We start from the raw sequence: 27150 nt of genomic DNA, 5'->3' as shown, positions 1-27150 counted from the left end.
ACGTTCCGTAGCCGCATGTACGTAGCTTTGCGTTGTGAGGTATTTCATTTTTGCTATAGTTGCCTTGGATAACAGCGTGTCAGCCATTATGACAGGTTGCGGGGAGCACTAGCACATTTTGATAGCTAAATAAATGCACCCCCCCCCCCTCTCCTCCTTCTTCTCGAATTATGTGGCTTCAAATGAGAGTGCCTTTATCATCGTTCCTTTTGTGCGCGACTCTGGGCTGGCGTTTGCATTTAAAGGAGACTCGAGGTAACCACTTTGAAAGAGGCAGTGTTGATTAGGAGTTATGGCCTGCAATTTTTTTTGCTGACCCAATTCTTTTTACGTTTGAGTAGTACTTATACAAAAAAAAACACGCACTTTACTCCGTCACTGCGGTGTATATTTTCTTTTCCGTTACAATAGCCATTTTCATGCCCAGATAAAAACGCGGAATAGAAAGAGAAAAGACATGACCGAGTTTCCTCATACACGGGCTGCTGGGAACGCCACAATATAAGATTACTGCCCAGTTTTACTGAATGATAGCCTCAACTTATTTCTGACGAGGAAAGACGTGCTTTTTGTTTCATTTTTCGTGCCTTTAATGCTGTCATAGGTATGAACAATTCATCACAAACCAGCCTGCCAGCAAACCTTACTATTTTTCACCAGACCGTGAACGCATTGTACCTATAGCGTGGGAACTAGGACCAAAAATACGAGATTACATCACGCTGTATTTCATTACATTGGACATTCTGTCACTGTTGAACCTTTTTGATCACATGTAAAAAACCACTGATTTCTTTCCGCAAAGGTAAATTCTCATCTGAGTAGAGTGCTGAATCGCATCTGTAACGTCTCGTGTGGGCCGTGTGGCCTCTCATCTCATCGCTTCTCAACCACTGCTGCCGCCCTCCGAAGCTGTCGACGCTGCCATGCACCCTTCCCAACGGTCTTTGCTGGCCTGAAAAATTGTCCCCGCAAGGGAGGCCGCTAATGCGTTTCTCTGTCAGAACAGTTTTGCGTTTCTTTCCACTTCGTCCATCTCTACAGCAGCCGTCTCTCTGTATATATCTCTTTCTCTCTCTTTCTCTATTATAAAGAGCTTCATCTTCCTTTCGCAGTGATTGCATTAGGAGCACTATGAGTCCTTACGTTTATTTTTTCACGTTCAGCTGTTGGTAACAATGTTATTCTAGGTTAAAAGGGGTGTGCTACGCATACTAAAATATGTTATTCTATAACTGTGAGACGAAACAAAGTTGAATGTAATGAAAGAATGCAGGAATATTTTGCAACAATTTTGAGCCACAACCGAGTTTTGTGACGGTGACACCCGCGTATAGTTTCTCACTGCGTGTTTTATTCTATATTAACTTTAGTGGAGGTTGATCGCCCATATTGTGATTAGTGTATACATGTATTGTATGTAGCTATTAGTAGCATGGACTATGGACACCCTACCATAGAGAAATAAAAAAAGGTGAAGAGTGGACACTCCCGTAGACCCCAGCGGCCCAATCGACTCTAGCACACCTAGTGGTTGATGAGAGCAAGTGGCGTGCGCTTCCGGTTTCGGTTTCACTGGCGCAAATTTTGAATTACTTTGCGTAACCGACGTTTGGCTATGACGAAAGCTCATGATTTTAGACCATTTTTCATCGCCCAAATGGATAGTTTTTGTAGGTCGTTTTGATTTAGTGATTCCCTGTTTTGTTTTGTTCAGTGGTTCGTGCGAATCGGTCGTGACGTAATTTTTATTTCGATTAATTTATAATAAAAAGAGATGCAGGTAATGATAATTCACTACGGTTTTATTCATCGCGCTTGTGTTTTTCTTTTGGAACAAGTGATCAATGTATATATCAGTCAAAGAAACAGAGCATCCGCAATGTTTTATTCAAAGGCAAGGTAGAGTATGAGAATATAAAAAGCACAATATGACAAAGGTAGACAACAAATGCATCTCGCCTTACAAATAAATTGTAACAAATATTGTAACAAATACATAGAGAACACAGACAACGCACACATCGCTAGAGTTGGCAGAAGCCGAGAAGCTGGTGAAGTATGACACACCGGGCCAGTGGGTAAGTAAGGATCTATGGCAAAAACACAGTGCACAATGCTGATGAAGAAGGAAGAAGTGACATATACACAGCAATGAAGTCGCGAATCACGCCTGGGCTTAATCGAAATAATGCATAGAAAAAAAGAGCGCACAGAAACCACACGACACAATATAGCAGAAAGGCAAAGGTGCAGTGTGCTGGCTGTGCTTAAGAACAGCTAGTCCAAAATGGAAAAAAAGCAGACTTGATGCCTGCTTGTCCTCGGAAAGGTAGGGCTTTGCAGCTTGCTCACTACGTTAAAGACAAACTTTATGCTACAACACTGGCAGGTCTTGTGGCTTTTGTTATGCGTCGCCTTCATCAAAAACTTAAGATCCCAAGTGATTTGCGTCTGGGTGTTGCTGTGACGCTTGCGAGCTAAAATAGATTGTAGTCATCACTTTATCCAGAATTGTGGACTTAAATTGGTGCTACAAGAGCGGTATTACAGGGCTAATAAATAGCAGAAGGAAACCACTTTGGCTCATTATTTTTCACAAAGGCTCTACATCGTACGTTATCACTCACAAGCTATATAAAAATAAAATGGCAGCGTCCGCAGCCCCATCAAACGCTACAAGTTTGGGTATTCTTTTGAAAATTTTGATGGGCAAGATGAGGAGGTTGATGAGAAGCTAAAATACGAAAAGCGTGATAACATGAACCGTGCCCACTTCATACTGTGTTCCTTACCCGCTCGAAGACATTTCAACAAGCGGTTTTGTTATCGATATATTACTTGAGCTGGAGAGATAAAGCATACACAGTGACCAAGCGACCCACAGTAAAGTGTACAGTTCGCTCGTATTTGCTACAAAAAATACAGACAGGATACCCAACATTTTTTTTAAGGTTATGCAAATCACTTCGAGCGAATACACAGTGTTCGTACTCCTCATAGCGGGTAACCAAAACAATGAATGCAACGAAGGAGTGGTTAGTCCAGTTGAACTGAATATAAGCATATAAGACCATAATGAAGTCTGCTGTAACGAAGTAATAACATAACAAAGCTATTGCAGGATTCGGCCCAACTCGAATACTTTAGTGTAAACCCGCCGCTAATTGCTAACCTTTGAACTTGTCAAGCTGCATGCCCGAGATTGAAGACTGGAACATAACCCTGTCTAAGTTTCAGTTCACAAAACGCACATGCCAACATAAACGAACCCGGCAAAACATTTTCAGAAACTTAGCGCGACACCCAGCAGAGCAGAAATGAAAATCGCCAACACTTGACAGATGGTGATACAAAACATCGCACACTTTCAGGTGATGTGCAGTGGCCTTAATTATGGTAAGAAAGGGAGATTCAAGTTGTTGTACGTATGCAAAAGCTGCTTCTGATGGCACAGTGAGATTCCCAAAAAGTTTGCTGGGGACGTGGTATGCTTTGAGCATTGTGAAATACTGGTGGGTACCCTTAAGCGTCTCACTGTCGTCTTTCAGTAACTGTGGGCAACTGCAACCGTCGCATGCATTCCGAAGGAAGTGTTTGATGAGAAAACCAGCTACATAATATGCAGCGGAGTCATCAATAATATGGGAGTGAATGTTTGTCGCAAGTTCAGAGAGATCGTCTAGAGCGGGAAAGTCGTCAGACTGTGGCTGTGCACACTCCTCCTTATCCACAAGAGACGCACTGGTGAGGGAGAATGGCGAGAGCTGCTCCTGGAGGAGGTCACATTCATCATCCTCGACATTTCCGTATTCTGACAGCTTGAAGAGTTTTCTTATGCAGATGAGCTTCAGGCCACAAATAAATTGTGCTACATTGGGGTTGGTGTTGCAACCCTGTTTTTGCCTAATGTGGCCAAATATGTTCTCCAGAGGATCCTGTTGAAGCCTGCGTGTTAACAGGTATTCAAAATTGTAATTTTTGGAGAGGTCGTCCCATAGTTGACAAATTGCCTGAATTGTAATTTGCCAACCTACGATGGTTTGTGGTTGACGTCTGCCAACAAACTGCCATGATGCAATCCAGGGAAGCTGGCCTCGGAGGAAGTCAATCAGCTCTGAATCATTTTTCATGATTGCATGCGGCAGCTTTTGCGAAGTTCTTTTTTTACTCGAGCTGTTCAAGGCATCGAAAATCCTGTCCATACGATCACAAAATTGAGCTGTAGTGATGGCCGAGGCAGGCAGCACCTTCGCATACACCATTGCCGTGATAGCAATCGAAACTGATGCACTGAGGACCTGAGTTGCTCTGCTGACCTTCATATTGGAAAAAGGTTTCTGATGAACGTGCCGTTCAGTCAACTTTGGAGCCAATCGCAACCGCAACTCATGTGAGGATTGGTAAAGGCTTACAATGTGCGACCAGTTAACGATGTCATCCTCAATGTATAACTTGTGTGCTTGGACATTATTGCGCGTTGTTTTAATTAAATGCGGAACATCAAAAATGTAACATACCCGCTCACCATTAACTTCAAAAAAAGGCTTTGCTACAGTCACTCTTAGTTGGTTAGCGAGACTTACATTTGAACTGCCCTGGTCACAAATGACTGCTTTCACTGCAATATTAATGCTCCTAAGCTCCAAAATGAGTGACACCAGCAAGTTATGCATAACAGATGATGGTGTTGATGTGTGCCCTATAGTAAAAGCAACCGGTTGAACCCACTTTCTCGAAACACCAACAAGAAGAAAAACCAGTGCTCGATCAGCGATGGTTGAAGTGCGATGAGTGCCATCATCTGTAAAACCCTGGACAACGTCTCTTGAAGCATCGTAGTACAAATTCTTTTTGAGTGCTATTTCGTCGAAAACTAAAGCGCACACTCGGTCCCGTTCATTCCAAGCTTGAGTATTTGTTGCAATGGAAGAAAGGATTCCTGGAATCATGCCTGGAGTCATCTTTACATTAGCTAGCCACCTCCTTAATGAACGCCGGGAGGGCAAAGAAAAATACGGAGCCAGAAATCGGTATGCTCGCGGACCTCGGAAGTTTAAGTGAAGAGCGAATTTCTTGAACCACACGGGAAACCGCTTGCCCTTGCGTTTGGGCCTCAAGCGAACATGCGCAGAAAGAAGTTTAAAAACCTCCTCGGTGACGTGCAGTCGGATAACTTCAAGGGCCTTCGAAGTCGATGACGGTGCTTGGTGAGGCTGTCTCTGCAGTCTTTTGATAGTTTTCCGCTGTGCTGCTACTTTGGCTTGCAGATGTTTAATGGTTTGCTTGTACTTCATTGATGGAGACATTGTCGCTGGCACACAGGAACGCACTGCAATAAACAAAAAAATTGATGTAAAAGCAAAGAACAACTAATCCCATACGAGCACTTTCTTCGCTCTTTCAGACCCAAGGTGCACAACCTAATGTGGTACAAAGTTTTCGATTCCACTACCTAAAAACAAACCATTCACAATGTTGACAATGCACAAAAAAAATGAAAATGACTGAGAGCCCACCCTTACATTTTGTAAGTGCACACGTAGTGTCCTTTTGAGGATAGTTTCCTCAGAATGTCCTAAACATAAAATAGCACATTAAAAACTGCTGCAATAAAAGCATAGTCACCATTTTCTCTAAGGCACTCAGGCGTGGAGCTGTTGGCGGAGACGTCTTCTGGAGGGTCTTGTGAAGCTTGTTCGGTGCCTCGGACAGTGCTGTCGGAACAATCTTGCGAGCGGCCTGCGGAAGTCTCTATATCAATCCACTCTGGTGTTGAAGTGAACATACAACTTACCGGCCACACAAGTTCCTTTTGTGACAGCTGAACGACTGGTTAAGGTTTTCTCCGGCAAGACGAAATCATCAGAAATTCTTTCGCCAGCTACAAGGGAGCTGCCACCTGCAGAGGTTTGGTCAACAGTCAATTTGGGTAAAAAAAAAGAAATCGCGACACTGAACGCACCCTGTTCATCGGGGCACCTCAATGTGTGGGAGCCGCTTTTTGAAGCCTCTACCGCAGGTCCTGAAGAGATGAAATTACGACAATGTGTCAGTAAAAGGCTTAAAATAACACAAACTGAAGCTCATCCGCACCTTGCAGTGCAGCTTCTGCAGCCATGTCACAGTCACTACTTGAAGCGACGCTCAGAGAACCTGCATATATGTGCAGTTGGTACAAGTTACAAAGCTTGTAGCATGGGGAACTTAAACAGCTCTTTCAAACGCATAAATTGGTCGAACGTGGAAGAAAAGAGACGGCACCAACTAGAAAACAAGTAATTTGTGATTTTTGGAATTATCAACAGTGGCAGCTTTCACTGATGAAAGGTATACGTACATGTGCATTCAGGCTTGAAGATAACGTGAAATAGCCCTTTAAAGTCCTTCAAAACAAGTTGCGCAGGTCCAGAGCATAAAAAAATGACAGAAATGTAAAGCTGCTGTTAGGAAGGTAATAGCCCACAATTCACAGAATTTAAGACTTTCCAAGTGTTACTTCTGTAGTGAGGTTTCTCCATCGGCTACAAAGATCTTCACGGTTAACTGTCGCCACTGATTCAATACAAGTGGCTGCTATTGCACATATTTGAGTTTCAGTCAATCAGTTACATGGTGCAGCTGGTTGCACACTGGGAACAGCCATTCTTGTAAGCCTTGTGTGCCCAGGGTCCATGAAACTTTGAGCAGTAAAATGGTCGCTACAAACCCTGTACGTTGCGTACAATAGGCTGGCCGGCTTACTCAGGAGATCATCGCGTCCAGCATACTGCATCCATGCTTTCATCCTGCATTGGCAATGAACTATCAGCTGAAAGGGGAAGTGCTTGAATAGTGATTTTTTATTGTTACCCTCACTTAGCAAGTACGAACAGTAAGCCTACAGACATGCAAACCATACAAAAGCTTTAACACACCTGCCGTCCCGTGGTACGCGGAAGAAACTCGTCCCAGGCTTCTTGTGGGTTCTGCCATTGTTGAAGCACCACGATACACAGCAGTAGCTGCCGTAGCTTGGACCGCCGGACGGCATGGCGTCAGCGCGGTCTGAAAATGTTAGTAAGTGGATGCTTCGCTGTCAAATTACAAAAAAGATATGTGCACGTCATAAGTGTACCAGCAAACCCCTTTGAATGATTAGCTAATCGATGCACAATACAAAACCAGTGATACATCTCTGACCCATAAAACTCTGACTTACAAAGATATACGTCAAGACCACGAACAAAGACCTTCAGAAGTTTCCAGGCCGCTATCCCTTGTAATGCAATGGTATCGCGGCTTGGAAACTTTAGAACACCTTCGTGCGTACGCAGTATCAGCAGTACATTGGGAAGAAAAATCGTAGGTGAAATTTGTGCGGTCAAATTATATTGGAAACGTCAAAAAAATTTGTGGGCAGCTTGCACTAGTGGCACAAGGCTAGCGAAGAAACGAAGATGATGGCCACTTGGCTAGTCCTGATTTGCCTCCGGCACACCAAGAATTATTCGTGTTCCGAGCCTTCGGGAAATGCGTCGTGAAGCATGCGAGGCCCAGCAAACGCTTCGCAATATTTTGCACCGAGCCTACGACCTAGCTGCCCTGCTATGCTCAGCGCACAGACGCTCGCGTCCGTGGCAGACGCAGCACGCGTCGCCTCGGCTTGACGCCGTGCCGCCTTTGCTATACTGCATACGTTGCACAATGTTCCCGTCTAACCGCCGCATAGAGCCACAAACTTTCTTTTTAGCGAACCTCCCAGTCCTTACAAGCTTCAGAAAAAGGTTACAACTGCGTGAATGAGACGCCACGTAAGAAACAAACTCGCACACACGAAGCGCAACGTGTGTGTGTGCATCTTTCTGTGTTTGTTGCATGGTGTCTTTTTCGCGCAGGCGTAAACGTTTTCTGAAAAAATGACCCAACAAGACCAACAACATGTCATTCAACAAGCTTCGCTTGAAAACGTGCCTCACCTGTTATCTCACGCTTGAAAACGCCGACGCAGCCGACGTTGACGAAAGCGACGAAAGCTTCTCGCTGTCAGTCATGCATGGGCTTGTCGCTGGGTAGATGGTGTTTATGACAGTACGGCTGAAGAGAAATAATCACGTAAGGTGTGTTGAATAAATCGTTTTTATGTATAAAGAACATACCAAATTTGGCCGCGCAATTATTAATTTGTGAAAACAATTTTGTTGCATTGATTATAACTGTGTTTTTTTTTTGCGCTTGCGCCCTCTGACGTTTGGTGGGAGCACTAGTTCGTTACGTAGTCGTGACGCACTTCCTGAGGCCAGGTTTTGCGGAGTGTCCGCTCTTGTCTTCTTCTTTCTCTATGACCCTACGGACTTTGACACTCTTATTTAAATGTGTAATATATGTTGTGCTGTGTCATTTGTTTGTTATTGTGCTTGTTGTACAGACGCTCGTTCCAGAGGTTTGTTGCGTCCCATGATAGAATTAACTTTTTCTAAACACACATGTTTTCTTCCTCACAAGAGTGTTTAGCACTCTTTAATAGTAAATTACATAGGGCTCTAAGTCGTCGACCATTTCTTCTAAACACATTAGCATTCGTCGTCATGTGATGTCTCTACGCTCCACTTCTCAGAAAAGCAACGCTTCTTGGTTGAGGCTCTTTGTTGGCTTTGACAGTGGATGTCGCTCTGGCGTAATTTTTGTCGATGTTGCCTCATCACGTGTGAGGCCCACGGGACGGCTTTTAGCTCTCCCATAGTATAGTACCGAGTACTCTAAATCATTCACCATTTTCAACCCCCTCCCCCCAATTTTGTCGGTCGTGATAAGTATATAGTGCAAGCAGTCCTCTTTACCTATTATTTTCATCGATGCTACATTATTAAGTGTGAGATCCCACGGGATTGCTTTTAGCTCTCCCATAGTAGAGTACCGAGTACTCTAAATCATTCACCATTTTCAACCCCCCCCCCCCCCAATTTTGTCGGTCGTGATAAGTATATAGTGCAAGCAGTCCTCTCTACCTATTATTTTCATCGATGCTACCTTATTAAGTGTGAGATCCCACGGGAGGGCTTTCAGCTATCTCATGGTAGCGTACCGAGTACTCTAAATCGTTAACCACTTTTTATAAATGCACAATGTTCGGATGTGTTGGCCAATGGCTCTCTCACGGTTGAGTATGAAGTACTCGAAGTCGTTTAATACTTTTTCTAAGCACAGCTTACGCGGGTCCATGTGCTGCGAACTGGGACAGCTTACTGCTCTCTTATAGTAGAGTATGCTGTACTCTAAATTGTCGAACATTGCTTCTAAACACTTATTTTTATCAACATAGTGACGGCTAATTGTTCTCCCATAGTTCAGTATGAAGTACTCGATATCGTTCAACGCTTTTTTCTAAACACACTTCTTGGGTTGAACCTGGGACTGCTTTTCGCTCTCTCATAGTAGATTACCAGATACTCTAAATTGTTGAGCACTTTTTCTTTACTCCTCGAGTTTTGTGGCGGAGAAAACCGTATGTACTTTTGCACTGCGTGTTTACATAATAACCGTTTGTCCACCACCTACCTTGCTCTGCATGATAATTTTTTTTCTAAACAGTAAAATTCAAGCCTCCAGAATAAATATTAAATACTTTGCAAGAACTTCGAGCCACAACTATTTTTGTGACAGTGGCACCTGTGTTTAGTTTTGCACTGTTTGTTTGCAATATAATCGTTTGTCTACGACCTGTAATGATCTGTATAATAAATGTTTTTCTAAACTGTTGACACCATAAAAATGATATAAGCTTTCTTTTACAGCCGCATAACGTGCGGAATTCCCTACGTCAACCTGAAGACAGTGAGGAAACAAAAACAAAATCTGCTGATACGAAATGCTACAAAGCTTGCCCAGGACTGCTGCCAGCCGCCTTCCCCGACCGATTACTTCGCATGGGAGTTCACAATATGTGGGAAGAACTCACCAAAGCGCAGCTCATCAACCAGTTCGAGAGACTCAAGCTGTCGCCCATATAGCAAGCTGTCCTTCGACGCACAGGATGCGAGACCTCCCCAGAACCCGACGAAGAACGCGAAAGCAAAATACCGTCACAGCTCCGAGAATGCCTTGAAATTGAGCACATCCCTGGAGACACGCATCCTCAACATCACTGAGCAAGGCGGCTCGCCAGGGTCAACATGATCTCCAATAACCATCGCAATGACCAGCAGGCGTGATACGTGGATGCAGCCAAGTATCCGGAAGGTAACGCCCTTGCGGTTAACGTGACAGATTACAAGGACACGACACTGGCATCGGTGGCTATCCTCGTCAAACATGCGGAAACGACTGAAGTGGCTGCTATAGCACTCGCCATCCAGACGAGTGAGGATCTCATCGTGGTCTTTACCAACTCGCAAATATCGGCATGGAACTACCTTGAAGGCAGGGTCTCTACGAGGGCGATTAGGCTACTATTACTCATAGGCAATACTCCCCCCTACACATTGTTATGCCTGGGAGTCCACACCAAACGTCATTGCCTCTGAATATCAATCTGTGTCAAAGCCAAGAGCGAGCCCGCCTGACGTCATCGTCTCAACGATGTCATGCAAGCGGTGCCATCCAGTCTGGCGAGTCTTACGTGGCAACATCACTCGTCCTTGGGTGCAACCCAGCGCAGCGACTCCGGAATTGAGGATCGTGACGCAACCTACCGGTGGTTCCTGACTGGAAGAATCTGACATCACGGCCAGCGGCGCTTCTGATTGGACGTTGGTGACGTAAAGGTCCACCCGGTGCCTATAAAAAAGCCAAGCGGCGCGTCTCCAGCAGCTGACTTATGCGTCAGAGAGCATCCGACGTAGGGGTCAGAGAGAAGACGTTTCGGCTCTTCGAGTCCCTAAGCTTTCAGCCCCATGGCCGAATTTGTAACGCCTCTATTTCGATGCTGTACATAAACCTCGTCTTAACTCAACGTCGTTTTGTCTGCTCGTCTATCAGTTCTGCGCAGAAGCAGTCGTGAGCTGAGAAACACACGCTACCAAACGGTTTGTGACCTTGGCGGCGAGTTTCGGAGCAGTGGCGCCTTCGGGACCGTGCTGGAGTCGCGCCTCGTAACAATATCGCGTGGATTCCGGGTCACGAAGGTCTCGAGGGAAATGAAGTGGCACACACTGCAGCCCACCAGTGCGTCAACCGGGTAACCCCGTACGAGATGCGAGGCACTTCGTACTCAACAACACAAGCAGAGGCAAGAAAACCCGTACCGATAACGTATCATGCATTACTGCAACATTATGATAGAGGCGGAAATGTCGTAGGCCCGTGTGCTCAGATTTGGGTGCACGTTAAAGAACCCCAGGTGGTCAAAATTTTTGGAGTCCTCCACTACGGCGTCTCTCATAATCATATGGTGGTTTTGGGACGTTAAACCCCGCAAATCAATCAATTACTGCAACATTATGGGCTCGAACGCAGGTCATACCGTCCGCCACATTTAAAACTCGCAAGAGGCAAAGACACTGACTATACAGGCGCCTTCAAAGCAACACGTTCACCCACGGCGTACTATTGCATCATATGAGGCCAACGTTGCATAGCTACATTTGTCTTCACTGCAATGTGGCAGACATTCCGGTGCACCTCCAACTTCAGTGTAAAGTAACCGTCCCAATGCTACAAGCAGCAGCACCAGATGTGGACCCAAACCTCCTCAGTGAAGCGTGGAAGGCTGCGATCTCCCAGCCGAACCTGGTCGAGCAGCGTCAACTCGTCGCTCCATCCCGCGAAGCTGTCCAGGCAGTAGGGTTCCTGGAATAACGGAACCACCTACCTCCACTCACAAGCTTAACTCAATAAATGTTTTCTCTCTCCTTCTCTCTAAACAGTTCCTGATTCCTGGATGGGATACCTCATGGCTAATATTTGAATCATTCCTCGTCAATTGTCTCAAACTTGGCACTATCAAAAAAGAAAATGGAACATCTCCCCGAAGAGAACCCTGATAAGATGCGAAGCAGGAGCGGTGCGCATGGCGTTGACCCGTTTTAAAGGGGCGTCGATGCAGGTACTGGAAGAAGGATTTGAAGCGAAACTCGGTGTAGAGTTTACACGAGTAAACGTTTGTTTAAAACGAAAAGACAAGGGAGGTGGGTTGGGTTTAATGTAAGTTTAATCGCAAATAAGCGAGCGGAAAGTATTTCCACTCGACGTGCGGTCGAGAGTTGCGGGTTGTGTAGAGGGTGAAGCAAGAGAAAAGTGTGTTGCAAGTGGGCGGAGGGGCCGGCAGCTGCTGTGGGTGAGGGAGATAGTGATTTCAACGCGCATCTGCGACTTGACCTACTTGGAACCACTCCAACATCTGTGGCGAGGGAATTGGTGCGGACGCACGAGACACTCTTACAAAGTCTAGTCAAATAACTGCTTCGAAAAATTGCGCCATTTTCTGCTAAAGGAAACCATGTGTGGATGTGAAGCAACGAGGAGATGGCGAGCGGCACCCACAGAAACTCGTCTACGTCACCTTAAGCAGGTGCACCAGCATTCAGAGCCTCTACCTGACTATCGCTGCCGGCGACCATCGTTTGATGCTGGTGACCGCTACCGGTGACCATCACTATTTCACTGCTTAACAGCGGGTCCCTCAAAGCGCATGCAAGAAACATCGAACGTGACCCTATGCTAACCAAAGCAGACGCGCTCACGGAAACGTGGAACACCGCAAGACCGATCACCAAAGGTTACGAACACGGCAGATTTGCCGTCTCACGGAAACGTGGAACGCAGCAAGACTGACGATGGACAGCTACGAAGTCGTGTGTACTGAGGACGCGTTTTGTTTCCCTTCGTCGCCGACTCGGGAGATAGAGGAGTTAGCTAGGAGAGGAGAGAGAGGAGGAGGGGATGCGCATGCGCAGGGGGTGCGGATGCCGCACTGCTGTGGAAGGGTTTCGTTGCCTTCGTCTCCGACTTGGGAGAAAGAAAGGGGGAACGTAGAAAAGCAGAGAGATGGGAGGAGACGCGCCTGTGCAGAGGTTCGTGGACACCGAGGGAGGGAGTGAGTGAGGGATGTACACCGCCTCTACCATAAGCTTCTTCACATCTCAATTTATTTTCAGTAAAAGAACTGGGAAGAATATGCCTGTATATATACATTAGTTCTACTAAATTTAGCTCCACAGTACGATAGTGTCTATTGCAGCTGCGACACACAGCGCTTCAGCCAGTATTAGAATGAGCCAGGAGGGCAGTGACTATTCCAACCCATTGAATGTAAGGGAAGATAATCACTTCCAAAATTCGTGAAGTGTTCGCAGTCTTGATTTCGCTAAAGGTCCAAATGCTATTTTGTATTGGTGACTCAGGAGGTGCAGATTTAAAAGTGTAAACAAACCCCCTATTATCATCAACATTGAGTTGTGATAGTCACATACCTCGGCCAGTCGGGACGCTGTATCAGTTATCATCTACGAGAGCGCACCAACAGTGTTAAAAACAAGCACACTAGCCATAGAGTCTGTATAATAACTCTATGACGCTAGCAATCTAGCTATTCATTGCGTAGGCTGTGGGTGCTCTCCAATGCTTAAAGAAGCAAGAAGTGTTGCGCAGATATCAGGAAAATGTGCTACGTAAAATGTTCGAAACATACGCGATGATGTGCAAAGATGGCGAATATGTCAGTTCTTATTCGCTCAACTCAACTGACGAATTCTGGTATCTCGGGCAATAATCGACCGCGTCCGGATGTAATGTCATCTTCACACCCATACGCTTATGTCCTCCTTCCCACGTTTTCTCCCTTCTTTTTTCAGCCTCTTTATATATGTTAACGCACAATGAACAAACTGTTGGCAGTCGGCGCACGTCCTCGTTCTTGCTTCGTGTGTTTTGCGTATCCTCAAGCGCTCTGTATTCGAATGTATTCAAGCTTTCCTTCCTGCCTCCTACAATTATCGAGTGGAGCAAGCTAGATTCACCTGTATTTGTTGATTGCCCATCAGCTGAAGTGTTTCAGTGACATTTGGAACTAACGCGGAACTAAGTGACATTTGGAACTGAGCGACCTTTGGAAGAGCACGCGACGGCTTACAGTGCTACACATAAGCGATATAAAAGCCCCCCAAAAAAACTAATAAAAAAGCGTGAACACAAGAAAGGACATGAAACAGAGCGCCGCTAAAAACTGGCAGTCGGCTTGTTGCTGGAACAACCACCTTCCAGTGTTCCTTTATTGTGTTTGAGTTTTTTCGCAACCTAAAATAACATATGAACGTATGCCGATCGCCCATCAAAAACTTATCTAACTGTAGTGTAAATAAAAAAAAATGGCAGCATATCCACGGAGTGAATTATGGGAAGTGGGGCGAAGCATTCGTCCGTCCATTCGTTCTCACTTCCGTCCGTCCATGCGTACGTCTGTGTGACCGTCCATGCGTCCATCCACCCATCCGTGCGTGCGTCTGTTCGTGCGTCCGTCCCTGCGTTCGTCCATGCATCCGCGCCTGCGTCCATTCATGCGTACATCCATGCATCTGTCTATGTGTCCGTTCGTCCATCTATTCAGCACTCCAAGTACCACCATCTCGCATCTTTTCATCATATATTCTCCATATAGAAGCACCGCCATCCAGCGGACAATTCAAGGACTAAACGGGATGTGGCACATGCACACTTTCTTACGGCTTGCGCTTCGGGTTTACTTCCCAGCTTTAACCATGGTATATACTAGTTCACTGTATTCATGGCTATGCGGCCCAACGCTCGCTAAACCTTTCTAAAACCAAGGAGGTTACACCCAGCGAGTATAACGTAGCAACCCTTTCTTGTCAGATCGTGTTCAATGTACATGCCAATAGCTGCTAATGGGGATCGCAGCGTGCGCATTACCTAAAGGCCGAATGCTCCTGTCTCTCATTCCCCCTTAGCAGTCATTAACATGTGCATTGAGCACTATATTTTATTGTTCAGCAACGCACAGAAGAAATCTCTCACCGGAACCACCTTGGAGGTCAAAAATTTCCCACCGGCACCAGCTTGCAGGTCAAAGCGTAAGACTGGATACATACGACGACGGGACGCTGGACGAACGGGTGCCGCTATAAGGAGCTTCGCCCCTAAAATAATCAAATACAAAGGCTAGCTTATATATTGTTTCCCAGTGTTAACGCCATGTTTATAGCGCACATTAAAATTGGCTTAACAGCGCTAGTGTCCGTGCGGCTATATACTCGTCGAACATAATGACTAACGCTATCTCTTCGAGTATACGATGGAATGTGTCGTGGACGCTTCAGTATCAGTTGGCACGGCTTTGATGATCCGTCGTTAAATCTTATCTCTTAAAAAGAGCTGGAACTAACGTCTCCTTGCTTTCTTCGACAAATGACGACACTTTCTGAGTGTCTAATTGAACGACTACACGTATACTGGAATCTGAAGGTCTTCTGGTATCAGTAGGCTGGCATTAAAAAAGAAAATTATCTCTTCAAAAAATGTAATAACACAGGAGGAATTCATCACTGAAATTACGTCTATATGGGAGTGACGAATCATATTTTATAGGCATTAGTTCAGATGACGATGGAAGTTCTGAGTAAATGTGAAGTTTCTGAACAGGGATGCCTACTGAATCCCAAGTTTGGAAGAGCGGCCCGGTCTTTGTAGAGGGCAAGTCTGCTTCTCGAAGCGTTGTCTCCAAGGGCACCCCCTGTTGAAAGAAACTTTAACAAATCATACTAATGGTCAGCTATCGTCAATCCAGCTAATATCAATCTAATCAAACGTGTATAAAGATTGTGCGCCTGCCATTCTGCATGATAACGATCGTGTTCATATGCAGCTGGTGGAGTCGACCGGCTGCCACTGTTATGCTAGAAAAAGAACAACTTCGAGCTAAGAAGGAGGCAACTTTCTCTGAATGGGGTCCAGACCCTTGGTCGCATTGTCTTAAAAAAAAAACCACGTTCGTTTAGAAAAGTATCAAGACTCTTAGGATGACGGTTACGTGGATAAGGATAGCACGAATGACAAAAGAGACTTGCAGGAGCCTTCACGGTGCCCTTCGTCGTTCACGCTTCCTTTATCCTGCGCATAAACCGTATTACGCCGGCCCGTTATGAAGCTGTGCGAAGTGGGGCGTAACAAAGGACCTTTTGTCTTTTTCCTCATTACTTTAATTACTCTCTCTCTCTCCTATTGTTCCTGCTGCAGTGCAGCGTAATCTTTAACAAAGAGCACAATATCATTTACGGTAAACGTAACTCGGCAAAATAATACAATGCCAAAAGAAGTGAACTACCTGCTGCACAACAGCTCCTCGTCTGAGGCGACGAGCCTGCGAATATAAGACGTGGGTGAGCTTTATGTAAGTATAGGTACTGTTAAGTTTGTTCGGTTTTTAGGGAACACCACAATACAGGACGGGCACTAGCAACGCAACCACCTATGCAGCTGCACGGTTAACGTTTCGCATGGTTCCTATTACACACCCACAACGCGCTGTAGCGTTTTCATAAATAATTTATTCTGGAGGATGCAGTTAACTGGCCCACATTTAGGTAAGCCAGGACAGCACCCGTAATGTTTCCACCACAACTGCCGTGTTGTCTCGCTATTTATTTAAGTGCGCCGGCAGAACCCACAGCGCCTATTTCGCAACGTTCGAAGAGGGTCAGAAAAAGAGTACTCAGTAGCTGTTCGCTAACCAAGCCATCGCATAGAAACTGTGGCTGCGTTTTGGCTGCAGTGTAAACCATTATTTTTAATTACTAATTACATAAATGATTAATAAATGTTGTGTGTGATGCTGAAAGATATTAGCAGGGCATCCCCAAACTGATTGTATCCGTAATAGAGAAAGTTGGGGCCCCGGCGCGGTGGTCTAGTGGCCAAGGTACTCGGCTGCTGACCCGCAGGTGGCGGGATCGAATCCCGGCTGCGGCGGCTGCATTTCCGATGGAGGCGGAAATGTTGTAGGGCCATGTGCTCAGATTTGGGTGCACGTTAAAGAACCCCAGGTGGTCGAAATTTCCGGAGCCCTCCACTACGGCGTCTCTCATAATCATATGGTGGTTTTAGGACGTTAAACCCCACATATCAATCAATCAATCAATCAATCAATCAATCAATCAATCAATCAATCAATCAATCAATCAATCAATCAATCAATTAATCAATCAATCAATCAATCAATCAATTAATCAATCAATCAATCTATCAATCAATCAAGATAAAGTTGGCCTAGTAGGTGGTTCATACTTGGTAAGTAAAAACAGCGCAAAAATATAGACAAAGACAGAGGAAGAGACTGTTCTCTTCCTCTGTCCTTGACTATATTTTTGCACTGTTTTTACTTCCCAAGTATGATTGTATCAGCTTTTTTTCCCTGGTATCCCATAACATTTTGCTGTAAATAAATAAATAAATAAATAAATAAATAAATAAATAAATAAATAAATAAATAAATAAACAAATAAATAAATAAATAAATAAATAAATAAGTAAAAAAATAAATAAATAAATAAATGACGGCTGTATAGAACTTTTAGCGTTTGCATTAGAGAGTATTCCTACATTTTGTTTTCTTCCATCTTTGGGTGGTACGACTACGTAAATGTGTAATCGACGGATCTGGTCCACGCTAAATGTTATGTTGGATGCATGCGGAATCGGAGCATAAGTGTAATTAATATAAGGGACAATAAACTGTCGAGATATTTGAGAAAACTAACAGAATGAGCTCATTGAAACAACAGATGGTTGTCTCGTGAGAAGCGGCGATCGTTGAGGCCCCTGGCAGAGCCGATCTCTACTACGGGTTCTTTTTTCCACGTGGCGTCCGGGACACGCTTTGACAGCGCGATGAAACAGCAAGTCAAACTCAAGGGGTACATCAACCCGTGTGAGCGCCGATGCATGACCTACTACATTCTCAATCAGTTCCTTGTCGCATGCTAGGTATATCCAAAAAACCAGATAAGAACGTGCAGTTTCCTAGTTATATCTATCACTTTAAGCGGGACCCCAATAAAAGTTTACCAGATATCCAAGACGAGGATTAGCATCTCCCAGAGTGTTCTTGGAAAGCACCAAAACTAATGAGCACTCATTCCATATTGCGCGCAGGTCATTCATAACGCAGCTTGCGCAATTTCTTTGGAAGTTAACATCAGCGTCTATCAGTGAGCGACTTATTTTTTATTGTTATACACTCGTTGACACCGTTGAGTGCTTGAATAACTGGTCTTATATAACCAAAATAATTAATTTACACAGATTAATCCTGTGCTTGGGTCATATAAGGATACCGCGGGTACCCGAAGGCAATTTTCTTAAATGAACGGCTTTTCGGGGGAGTTTAGCTGCGATGTAAGAGCGAGGCAAATATTTCTGCTGTTGCGCTATTGACGGGAATCGTCGCATAGACCACACAAAAAAAGAACAACATATCTCGGATGAATAAAGCCGCACAGACGAGCCTTTCTGGGATCGTCACGTAATTTAATACCTTGTGGTAAAACTTGCTTTTAAGCTTCTTTTTTTTCAGCAAAGGGAAAGGAGAAAACAAGAAGTTGTTGGGTTAGAAAGACGGGATGCGACGGGGCGAGACGGAAATCTATGCTGAATGAATCGTCGTTTCTCGGATAGAACGTACTAAAGAGAGGGAAAAAAACAGCAATCAAAACCGCTTCAAGACTGTCAAACGCCATTGTGCGTAAAGACACGAGCCGCCTATCTTGCAACGTTTCCTCCTTGTTTTCTTAGTGCTTGTGGATCCGCTTGTTTTATCGCTTTAACCACAATCGTAGCCTTTTTTTTTTCGGCACAGAAACTTATTGGAAAAGTGTAGTTTCTTGTTTATTGATTGATTTGTGGGGTTTAACGTCCCAAAGCCACTATTCGATTATGAGAGACGCCGTAGTGGAGGGCTCCGGAAACTTTGACCACCTGGGGTTCTTTAACGTGCACCCAAATCTGAGCACACGGACCTACAGCCTTTCCGCCTCCATCGGAAATTCAGCCGCCACAGCCGGGATTTGATCCCGCAACCTGCGGGTCAGCAGCCGAGTACCTTAGCCACTAGACCACCATGGCGGGGTGTGGCTTCTTGTTATTCATCGAAAGTGGCCCGAGGTGCTTCAAGAAAACTTCAATGGCTCGGCTCTCCATGTATAGTCACGGAAGAGTATCGAAGCTGTAGAGATTTCGCACTAATATATGTATATGTGACGCTAGATATGGGAGATGTGGCCTGGCTCATACGCCATGTTTATGGTGCATTATGACATTTTTCGCTCACTTTAACACTCGTTTTTGTTGTTTTGTTAAGTGTCTTACACGATTTTTTCCGGGGGGAGGGGAATCTTGTAACGTAAGAAGGTAGCGATGGTTAGGAGTTAGAGGTAGATGAAGAAGAAAAAGCAGAATGGAATAAACATGGCGTATGAGCCAGGCCACGTCTTCTACATCTAGCGTCACACACACGCACACACACACACACACACACACACACACACACACACACACACACACACACGCACACACACACACACACACACACACACACACACACACACACACACACACACACACACACACACACACATACATACATACATACATATATATATATATATATATATATATATATATATATATATATATATATATATATATATATTCCGAATATAAGATCCTCCGAAGAAGGAGGTTGGTCCACCATCCGAAACTGTTAGGAATAAATAAATATTTTATTGTTTTGTTTCCTATACTGCACTATTCACTAAGTTTATAACTATATATATATATATATATATATATATATATATATATATATATATATATATATATATATATATATATATATATATATATTAGTTGGAAGAATTCAATTACGAAACCATTATTGTTCTCTTAACGAATTAGGCCAAAAGCAGCACTCGCTACAAGCAAGTAACACATTAAGAGTACAATTTCACATCGGCCAGCATGCTCCCATCGGTCGTCGTGGGTGCAACTGTGTCGGAACGTTTGAAAATGCTCGTGCAAGCTTTATCTTATTAGCGAAGTGGTTTTCGTTTGTTTTGCGCGCTTCTCCGCACGGCGTTGTTGCAGCCAGGAAAGTGCCTTTTCGCTCATAGAAGGCAACTGGAACGAAAATATCCGATCCATGAACGTCTGCAGGGTGTGCAAAAAGGACAATTGACCCCGTCGAACAACACGAGCACTTACTCACTCCTTCCATTCCTCGTCCGTCACGATGTAACAAAGCCTTGTATCCCCGAAAAGAAAGTTCTGCGGACGCCCACGGACACGGAACTCTTAGCTGCGTGTTCGCAACGCGCACTGACCGAAATAAATAAAAATAAAAGGAAGATTTAAAGTGCAGTAAAGTGAACGGCAGATGCCGCATGGGCACTATGTACTGCCTTATTCTTAATTTTATTGTTTGTGTGTTTATCCTGTAAATTACTGTCATGATGCTGAGATAGCCGGCTCTAGCGTAGCCTCTTCTTTTCCATATTCTGCCAAATGTAAATAAAAAAAAATTGTACTTCAGCGCACACTGTAGTTGTTGACCTCCGCATACGGCACACTCCCAATGGCGAGGATCGGCCGTGTAGGAGGTGAATTGTCCCCCTCTCTTTTACATTGTGTAATTTCTTAATTCGCTGGTTAATGATTTATTGATTTAACTATGTTGCGAAGCTTGCCGAGAGATGCCTGTTGGGATCTTAGCGGCAATCGAATCTCGTCTGGCAGCACTGGCTTACGAATTTACGAATTCGTCCCGTGTGCGGGCGATGGAGAGCAGGCAGACATTGACGTGAAGCTACGAGAAGCTGCCGATAATCAAAAACGGGGAGAACAGGTACTGTTAATGTGCCAGCAGACAGAGCAAGACTTCCAAGGAGACGAACAATGCCGTCTTTCACACAAAGCCGCAAATAACGAAAGCGACCACCGTGTCCCCGTGGTGGTATTTGCAATGACAGCAAGCCCAGCACCCAGCGCAATTTATTATGTAAAAGTGCTACCGACTGCGGCATGCCCTTTCTTCAAAATAAAGTTAGTGTTGCAAATAGGCGGCATAGATGTATTACTGCGAGGCATTATGGCACACGTCTGAAGCAAAGCCATTAATGATCAACGGTATAGGCAACACCGCATTTCTTTACAGCTTCAGAAAGCTTCATTACATTGGGTTCAGTCCCATGAAAGCTTCCTTATTTTGACGTGATGACAATGTTTAACTGTATGGAGAGTTCACGGGAAGGGAAATGTCTGCTTTGCACTGGGAAATTCGAGAAAGTGGGTTTCCTTAATTTGAGTTTTAGCTTTATATAATACCCGGCGGACTGAAAGGATTTGGCAGATGAGGCGGAAGGCAACGACAATATGTTTCACTTGATCAGCTTTTAGCTTGCTTGCTTGCTTGATACTTTCTCCTGTGGCTCTCACCCACTAAGGGGGATTGACCAAGAAGCCGGTGGTTAATGCAAGTCAATACCTTTAGGTTTTCCAGGCTAGGGGAATAGAATTACTTTGTTTTGACTGTTAAAATAATTTGGCGCAATGTAAAAAAAGGGGGGAAGAAGAGAAATAATATAATTTGTTGATTATCTGAGGTGTAATTGTTATATGAAATTCTTTTGAAGGTTAAATCATTACAGTGTAACAGCTAAATAATAAATGGTAGATCGGCTAGTTAAAATTGAGACCTGATCAATGGCTCAGCAAGGTAATCTTCTTGTGTTACATAGGAATTCGCAGAGAGCCCCGAAGATGTTCCTGTCGCTGTGTCCTGATGAAGCGGTCCCAAAAGACAAAAAATTAGTAGTGAGTGATATTACTAGTTTTCCAAAAAATTTTGAACCAATTTTTTTCTTAGATTTTTGAAACGGTGACATGTGAGGAGAAAATGGTCGATATGTTCAGGTTCATTACAGCTTGAGCACAGAGGGGATGGCACCAGACCAGACCTGTTTAACAGAAATCAAGAGGTGGTACACGGCAACGTAATTTTGTTACAGAGATTTCCAATTTACGTGTGGGACACCATTTATTATTCCATGCGAAGTGCAGGTGCGAGAAATCTGGATTCGGTATTGTAATTTTTGATGGATCCCCAAGAAAAGAATTTTAGATGCGGAGCATCTAATACTCGAGGCTTGTAATTCGGCGCCGTCCGCAAGCTTCCTCCTCCTTCTTCCACCATCTGTGCATCCCTTCCTCCTCTACACACCGCGCGCGCTTCACTCCACCATCTGTGCACCCTTCCTCCTCTACACACCGCGTGCGCTTCTCCTCTTCACGAACATTCGCTAGCTGTATAATGTAGCGCGCATGCGCCGTCACGCTTCGAGAACATCGGCAGCTGACGCGCGCGCATGCGCCGTCGCGCTTCGAGAACATCGGCAGCTGACGCGCGCGCATGCGCCGTTGCGCTTCTCCCCCTTCTGGAACATTCGACAGCTGACAGTGCATGCGCCGTCGCGCTGTATATATACTCAAGGTCGGTGCTCGCTCGCTCAGTTGCCGCTCGTCGGTTGGTTTGTACGGCGCGTCGACGTCCGAGGTCGCAATGATCGACGTCCCTTCGACCAGCGCCGGCCAAAGTGGCATCTAAAAGCCATCGTGCTCAAAGTTCGTCGCAATAAATAAACACCGCCCTTTCGCACACGTGTCGTACGTGTTCACTCATTTAACACACCTCCTACAACCACGTTAACCAATTTAGCCAGCGACCCAAGTAAGTCGCAATTTAACACCCCATTTCACAACCACGTTCACCAATTTAGCCATCGACCCAAGTAAGTCGCACTTTAACACCCCGTTAACCAATTATATGCTCCGCATCCTCCTCAGTGTTCCCCCGAGGGAAGCTGCGGGCAATTTTTTTTTCTGAACCTCGCTGCTGTTACATAAGCTGTAAGAAACATGATTGGCGAAATTGGAATATCAAGGGATGTTCGCGCGAGTGTCAGCCATCTCATTTGTAAATATACTAAGATGGCCGAGAACTCATATCATTCGTACTAGATGAATGTTTGCTGGGATTAATGATTTAACAGTGTCAAGTAGTAGCTGTGGAACATACCCATTTCAGGCATAGTTCATCTTCGTCAGCCCCTGCTTAAGATACTTGCTGAATATAGTGTGTAGCAAATACCCCGCTTCTCCGAAGAATGACCAAGGGCAGCATCATGGATGCCGGTCTGCTACACAAAACGTGTGATTATTTATGGTGTGGTGGGTACTCAGAAAGTGTTCTTGTAGCAGTTACCCAAATAGTGTTTACAAAAGGCTCTAAGACGCCGCTCTTCATGCTTTCACTGTGACGTGCTGCGTGTTCCGCGCAGGCTTGGCGGTTTTTTTTCCACCCCCGCTCGATCGAATGACAAATGTTGGCTTTACCCCGTTCCTTTGTTTATATGAGCTGCCAATCACAGTCAGTGCTTCGCGCTTAACTACAGTTGATCTTAACCTGACGTGACGGCTGTATCGTAGGAGTAGATGTGTAATGTTTATAAAAGTTGATAGCCATCACTGCATCCCAACTTATCTCTTCACAATCACTATGATCTACTTAAAGAGCAGTCATGACCTAGAGTGGCTTTGTAGTAGAATACTTGGTTGCCACGCAGAATGCCGCGGTTCAATTCCTGCTGGGACCTTATACATTTTTTCTTGACATTCGTCAGGTCAACACCGCCGATACCAACTTTTTCTTAACGCTCACGCGTTAAAATTTCCGATGTGTGTTCTTGCCGTTCCGGGGTAGATACGAAGTGGCCATTGCCTGTGACACATACCCGGACACCAGTGGCACATACCCGCCAGCCGGTATGTGCCACTGTCTGGCGGAAAGTTTTAACGATGTACGCGATAGGATTGTGGCATTACTCATGCCGTGACTAGCGAGTCGTATTCGTCAAACTTTCTTATCCTCTCATATTAATCTTGGTTTACTCCAAGGTAAGTGGGGGAGAGGGATAACGAGAACACCTAGACGCACAGGCGGCTAGATATAAATACGAAGATAGACGGCAAAATACTTGCTTTACACAAGGAAATGCTTCGCGTCTAATAATAATAAACGTTAACTGCCACGTCAGTCGAAGCGGCGCCGTGGTTTTCTGGTCATTGCATGATGGCGATTCCGAAACCAAATGTCTCGTCGAGCTAGCCCCGAAATCCGCGGCCTCATCGCGCCCACGGCGCTTTCGGAGGTCGTCTGACCATCCGGTTTCCGAAACACGTGGTGGTGAAGATCCCCAATGTCGATCGCTGTGCGCCACTTTACATATAAACCCCCCACAGAGATAACGCACCGTCGCAGCATATATACTGCCGCGGTGGCCTTGAAGTTCCCATTGGGACAGATAACGCAGCCGCACGGCGTTCATTCCACCACCGTCCTTTCTTTTATGGTGCAATAAACGTTGGGTCGCATAAGCGAATTTGTGGCCTGGCCGTCGCACTTTGGCAGCACCGATATCGACACGATCGTCGTGTGTGAAATGAACTAAAACTCTTTTCGTTGTCCTCGTTTTTCTTGGGAGTGCTATACTACGTCTCTTTGATGTCATGTGTTGCTCCTATGTGATAAACTATTCGTCATATTCTTTTAACTTTTTTTTTCTGTGTTGCTGTCGTTCATTTGCGCTGATTCTTTTTTTTTCATTATGCTTTTTGCCAGTTCGCTTTCATTACGATGTGTAGGATAGCAAAGAAGACACTGTTTAGTTAACCTTCCCGCCTTTCCTAAACTCTCTCTATGCTTCACAAGCACGAATCCTGTGGTGTTTGAAAACACTGTGTAGTAAAAAATAAATAAAGAAAAGGCCATGCTTGCTCGGTGGCGTTCGGCATTTGACTGTCGATTGTGCGTACAACCCACGAGAAGCAACAGTTGCAAATCAGATAATTCTTTTTGCTTCTTTCAACCCTCGCCTCTTTTTGATCGCGAACAAGATTTAATTCTCTGAAACTTAAGAGCAGCTAACTCAGCGTTTGTTCACCATCTGTGCTTACTAAGACAAACTATACTTTGCTTCTCATACATGAAGTCGTGAATAAGAACTCTAATACTAAAGTCGAATGATTACACCACATAAGGCAATAAAAGTTACAAAAAAAGAAAAAAAAAAGAAAACGGAGGCGATTGCTAAAGGCAGAGTACTTCGTGGTGGTATTGTTCCCCGTTCCGGAACACGCCTTCACTTCCGCCAAAGTGCTTCTTCGTGTCTCGTAGGAAACGTTAAGAGGGCCTTTGGGGCTCGTTTCGCTGTTCATCCGTCGAGAACTGTGGTTCCTTTCTTGCTGTACAGAAAATGTAATCGTGTTTCTCGGAACGCGCTTTTAGCAATCTGTTCCGATAGGGAACGCACGCTTGTATGCGCCTGTGTGTTAGTGTGAATGTGGGCGTGTGTGGGTGCATGCGTGTTGTGTTTGTTCCACAAGAGAGTAAACCAAGGGAAAATACTAAGGGGGTGCGGGGGGTAGCGCACACCATCCTGGTGTAGAACAGGCTTAACCTAATTTTAAAAAAATCGGGGGAACTTTTATAGACTACATTTGAAGAAATGTCAATTGAAAAATATGTGCAGGAGCCGAGCCAGCAGAGTGCTGTGAAAAGGACGTAGAAGTCAAACGGTATATAGGTTAAATGTAAGAAAGTAAAACATAGCTGACTATTATGATTTACGAGTCATAATAGGTGGTGATAGTGAAAATTAGAAGTGGTGAGGTAACGTTAAATATGGGTTGAGGTTGTTTTAAGTTAAAGGCGTCACATCACGCTATATTTTATCATATTAAGGTATGTTATTTAATCCTGTGTATTTATAGACAGGCTGATGAAATTTAGCGCATTTGGTGGAGCAATATTATATTTTTATAAATGCTCGAGCGTCCTTAGTGTCGAGCAACACTGCCTACTAGCGAGTGGTGACGTAGCTACCCGTTTGCTGTGTGACAATCTGTATCAAAGAGGTTTCGGTATCTCGGTGAACTGTTTCGTTCCGTGCTCATCTGCGCATTCAATCGGCCTATTTCAGCTTTGTCCAGCCTGATATCGAGAGTGAACGAGTGGCAGCGAGGTGGCTCCACTCCATGACGCACGTCATGGAGTGGAGGCCATGGCGAAATGGAGGCCGGTGCAGTTTATAGCCGGTGAATTCCAATTCTTGCTTTGCACTGAAATATTCCTTGACTACACAAATTTTCATACATCTATAGACACAACAGACCCTTCACTTTTATATTTGACTGAAAACCGCAAATACGGTATTTGGGTGGCTGCGTCACGGCCCCTTTATATAAGGTAGTGGTAAGCTGGTAGGTAGTGTTGATGTATAGCATATTAGTAACGGTGTACTATCGACATCCAGTGAAACTCGAAGAGCGGGTAACGCTAGAAACGACCTATAGTGTGCGTAGTCCAGTTCTCACCAATGACGGGCGCGCCACGCTTAGGTTTGATAGCACGTTAAAGAACCCCAGGTGGCCTGAATTTCCGGAGCCCTTCATTACGGCACCTCTCATAATCCTATGGTGGTTTTTGAACGTTAAACTCCACATATCAATCATCATTAGGTTTGATAGCATCGGATGCTCACCCGTAGGTCGCGGGATCATATCCCGGCTGCGGCAGCTGCATTTTCGATGGAGGCGAAAAGGCTGTAGGCCCGTGTGCTCAGATTTGGGTGCACGTTCTAGAGCCCCAGGTCGTTGAAATTTCCGGAGCCCTCCATTACGGTGTCTCTCATTATCATATGGTGGTTTTGGGACGTTAAACCCCACATATCAATCATTATCAGGCTTGATAGAAGCGCTCATGTGTACGGTGATGACGGTACGTCGCGCACTATATACCATTGCTAGTGCATGCCGCTGTTCGCCTTTCATTTGATGCTGATAGTACATGTGCGCTCTTTACTCTGATGCCACTACGCACCATGTGTGCGCACATTTTTCTTTAAAGTGACAACCAACTGGCTTTCGGCCAATGGTCCCCCGTTTTTTTGCGGTTTATTCCGCGGGGGCACGTGCTATGTTATAGGAGCGCAGTCAATATGTTGGCTTTCTTACCCCGTACATGTCGGCTCCTATGGCTGCAGTATATTTATTGATTCCGGTATTTTTTGTATACCTTACTGATCAGTCCGTGCAACTGACACATACGTGCCA

General features: G+C 44.9%; 2 protein-coding genes across 4 annotated transcripts in view; one reads left to right on the top strand and one right to left on the bottom strand.

Annotated features, from left to right (window-relative positions):
* LOC119173835 (protein eva-1 homolog C) overlaps positions 1-27150 on the top strand; it is a 122069-nt gene that overhangs the window by 41260 nt on the left and 53659 nt on the right. The window lies entirely within an intron of this gene.
* LOC142817804 (uncharacterized) lies at positions 1788-8311 on the bottom strand. 2 transcript variants are annotated; one of them, XM_075895571.1, is made up of 8 exons: positions 7959-8310; positions 6918-7047; positions 6613-6788; positions 6097-6156; positions 5966-6025; positions 5798-5902; positions 5629-5742; positions 1788-5332 (listed from the first exon to the last, which is right to left on the bottom strand). In XM_075895571.1, exons 2-8 carry the CDS (start codon positions 7031-7033, stop codon positions 3237-3239), a joined length of 2727 nt encoding a protein of 908 aa, XP_075751686.1. In that variant the 5' UTR covers positions 7034-7047; positions 7959-8310; the 3' UTR covers positions 1788-3236. The 2 variants fall into 2 exon arrangements, with proteins under 2 accessions (XP_075751686.1, XP_075751685.1); XM_075895570.1 differs by having other exon boundaries at positions 5798-6025; positions 7959-8311.

This window comes from Rhipicephalus microplus, chromosome 5, assembly GCF_043290135.1.
Source record: "Rhipicephalus microplus isolate Deutch F79 chromosome 5, USDA_Rmic, whole genome shotgun sequence".
Classification (NCBI taxonomy): domain Eukaryota; kingdom Metazoa; phylum Arthropoda; class Arachnida; order Ixodida; family Ixodidae; genus Rhipicephalus; species Rhipicephalus microplus.
The sequence above is the reverse complement of the archived record's forward strand: the minus strand, read 5'-3'. Positions and strand labels throughout refer to the sequence as shown.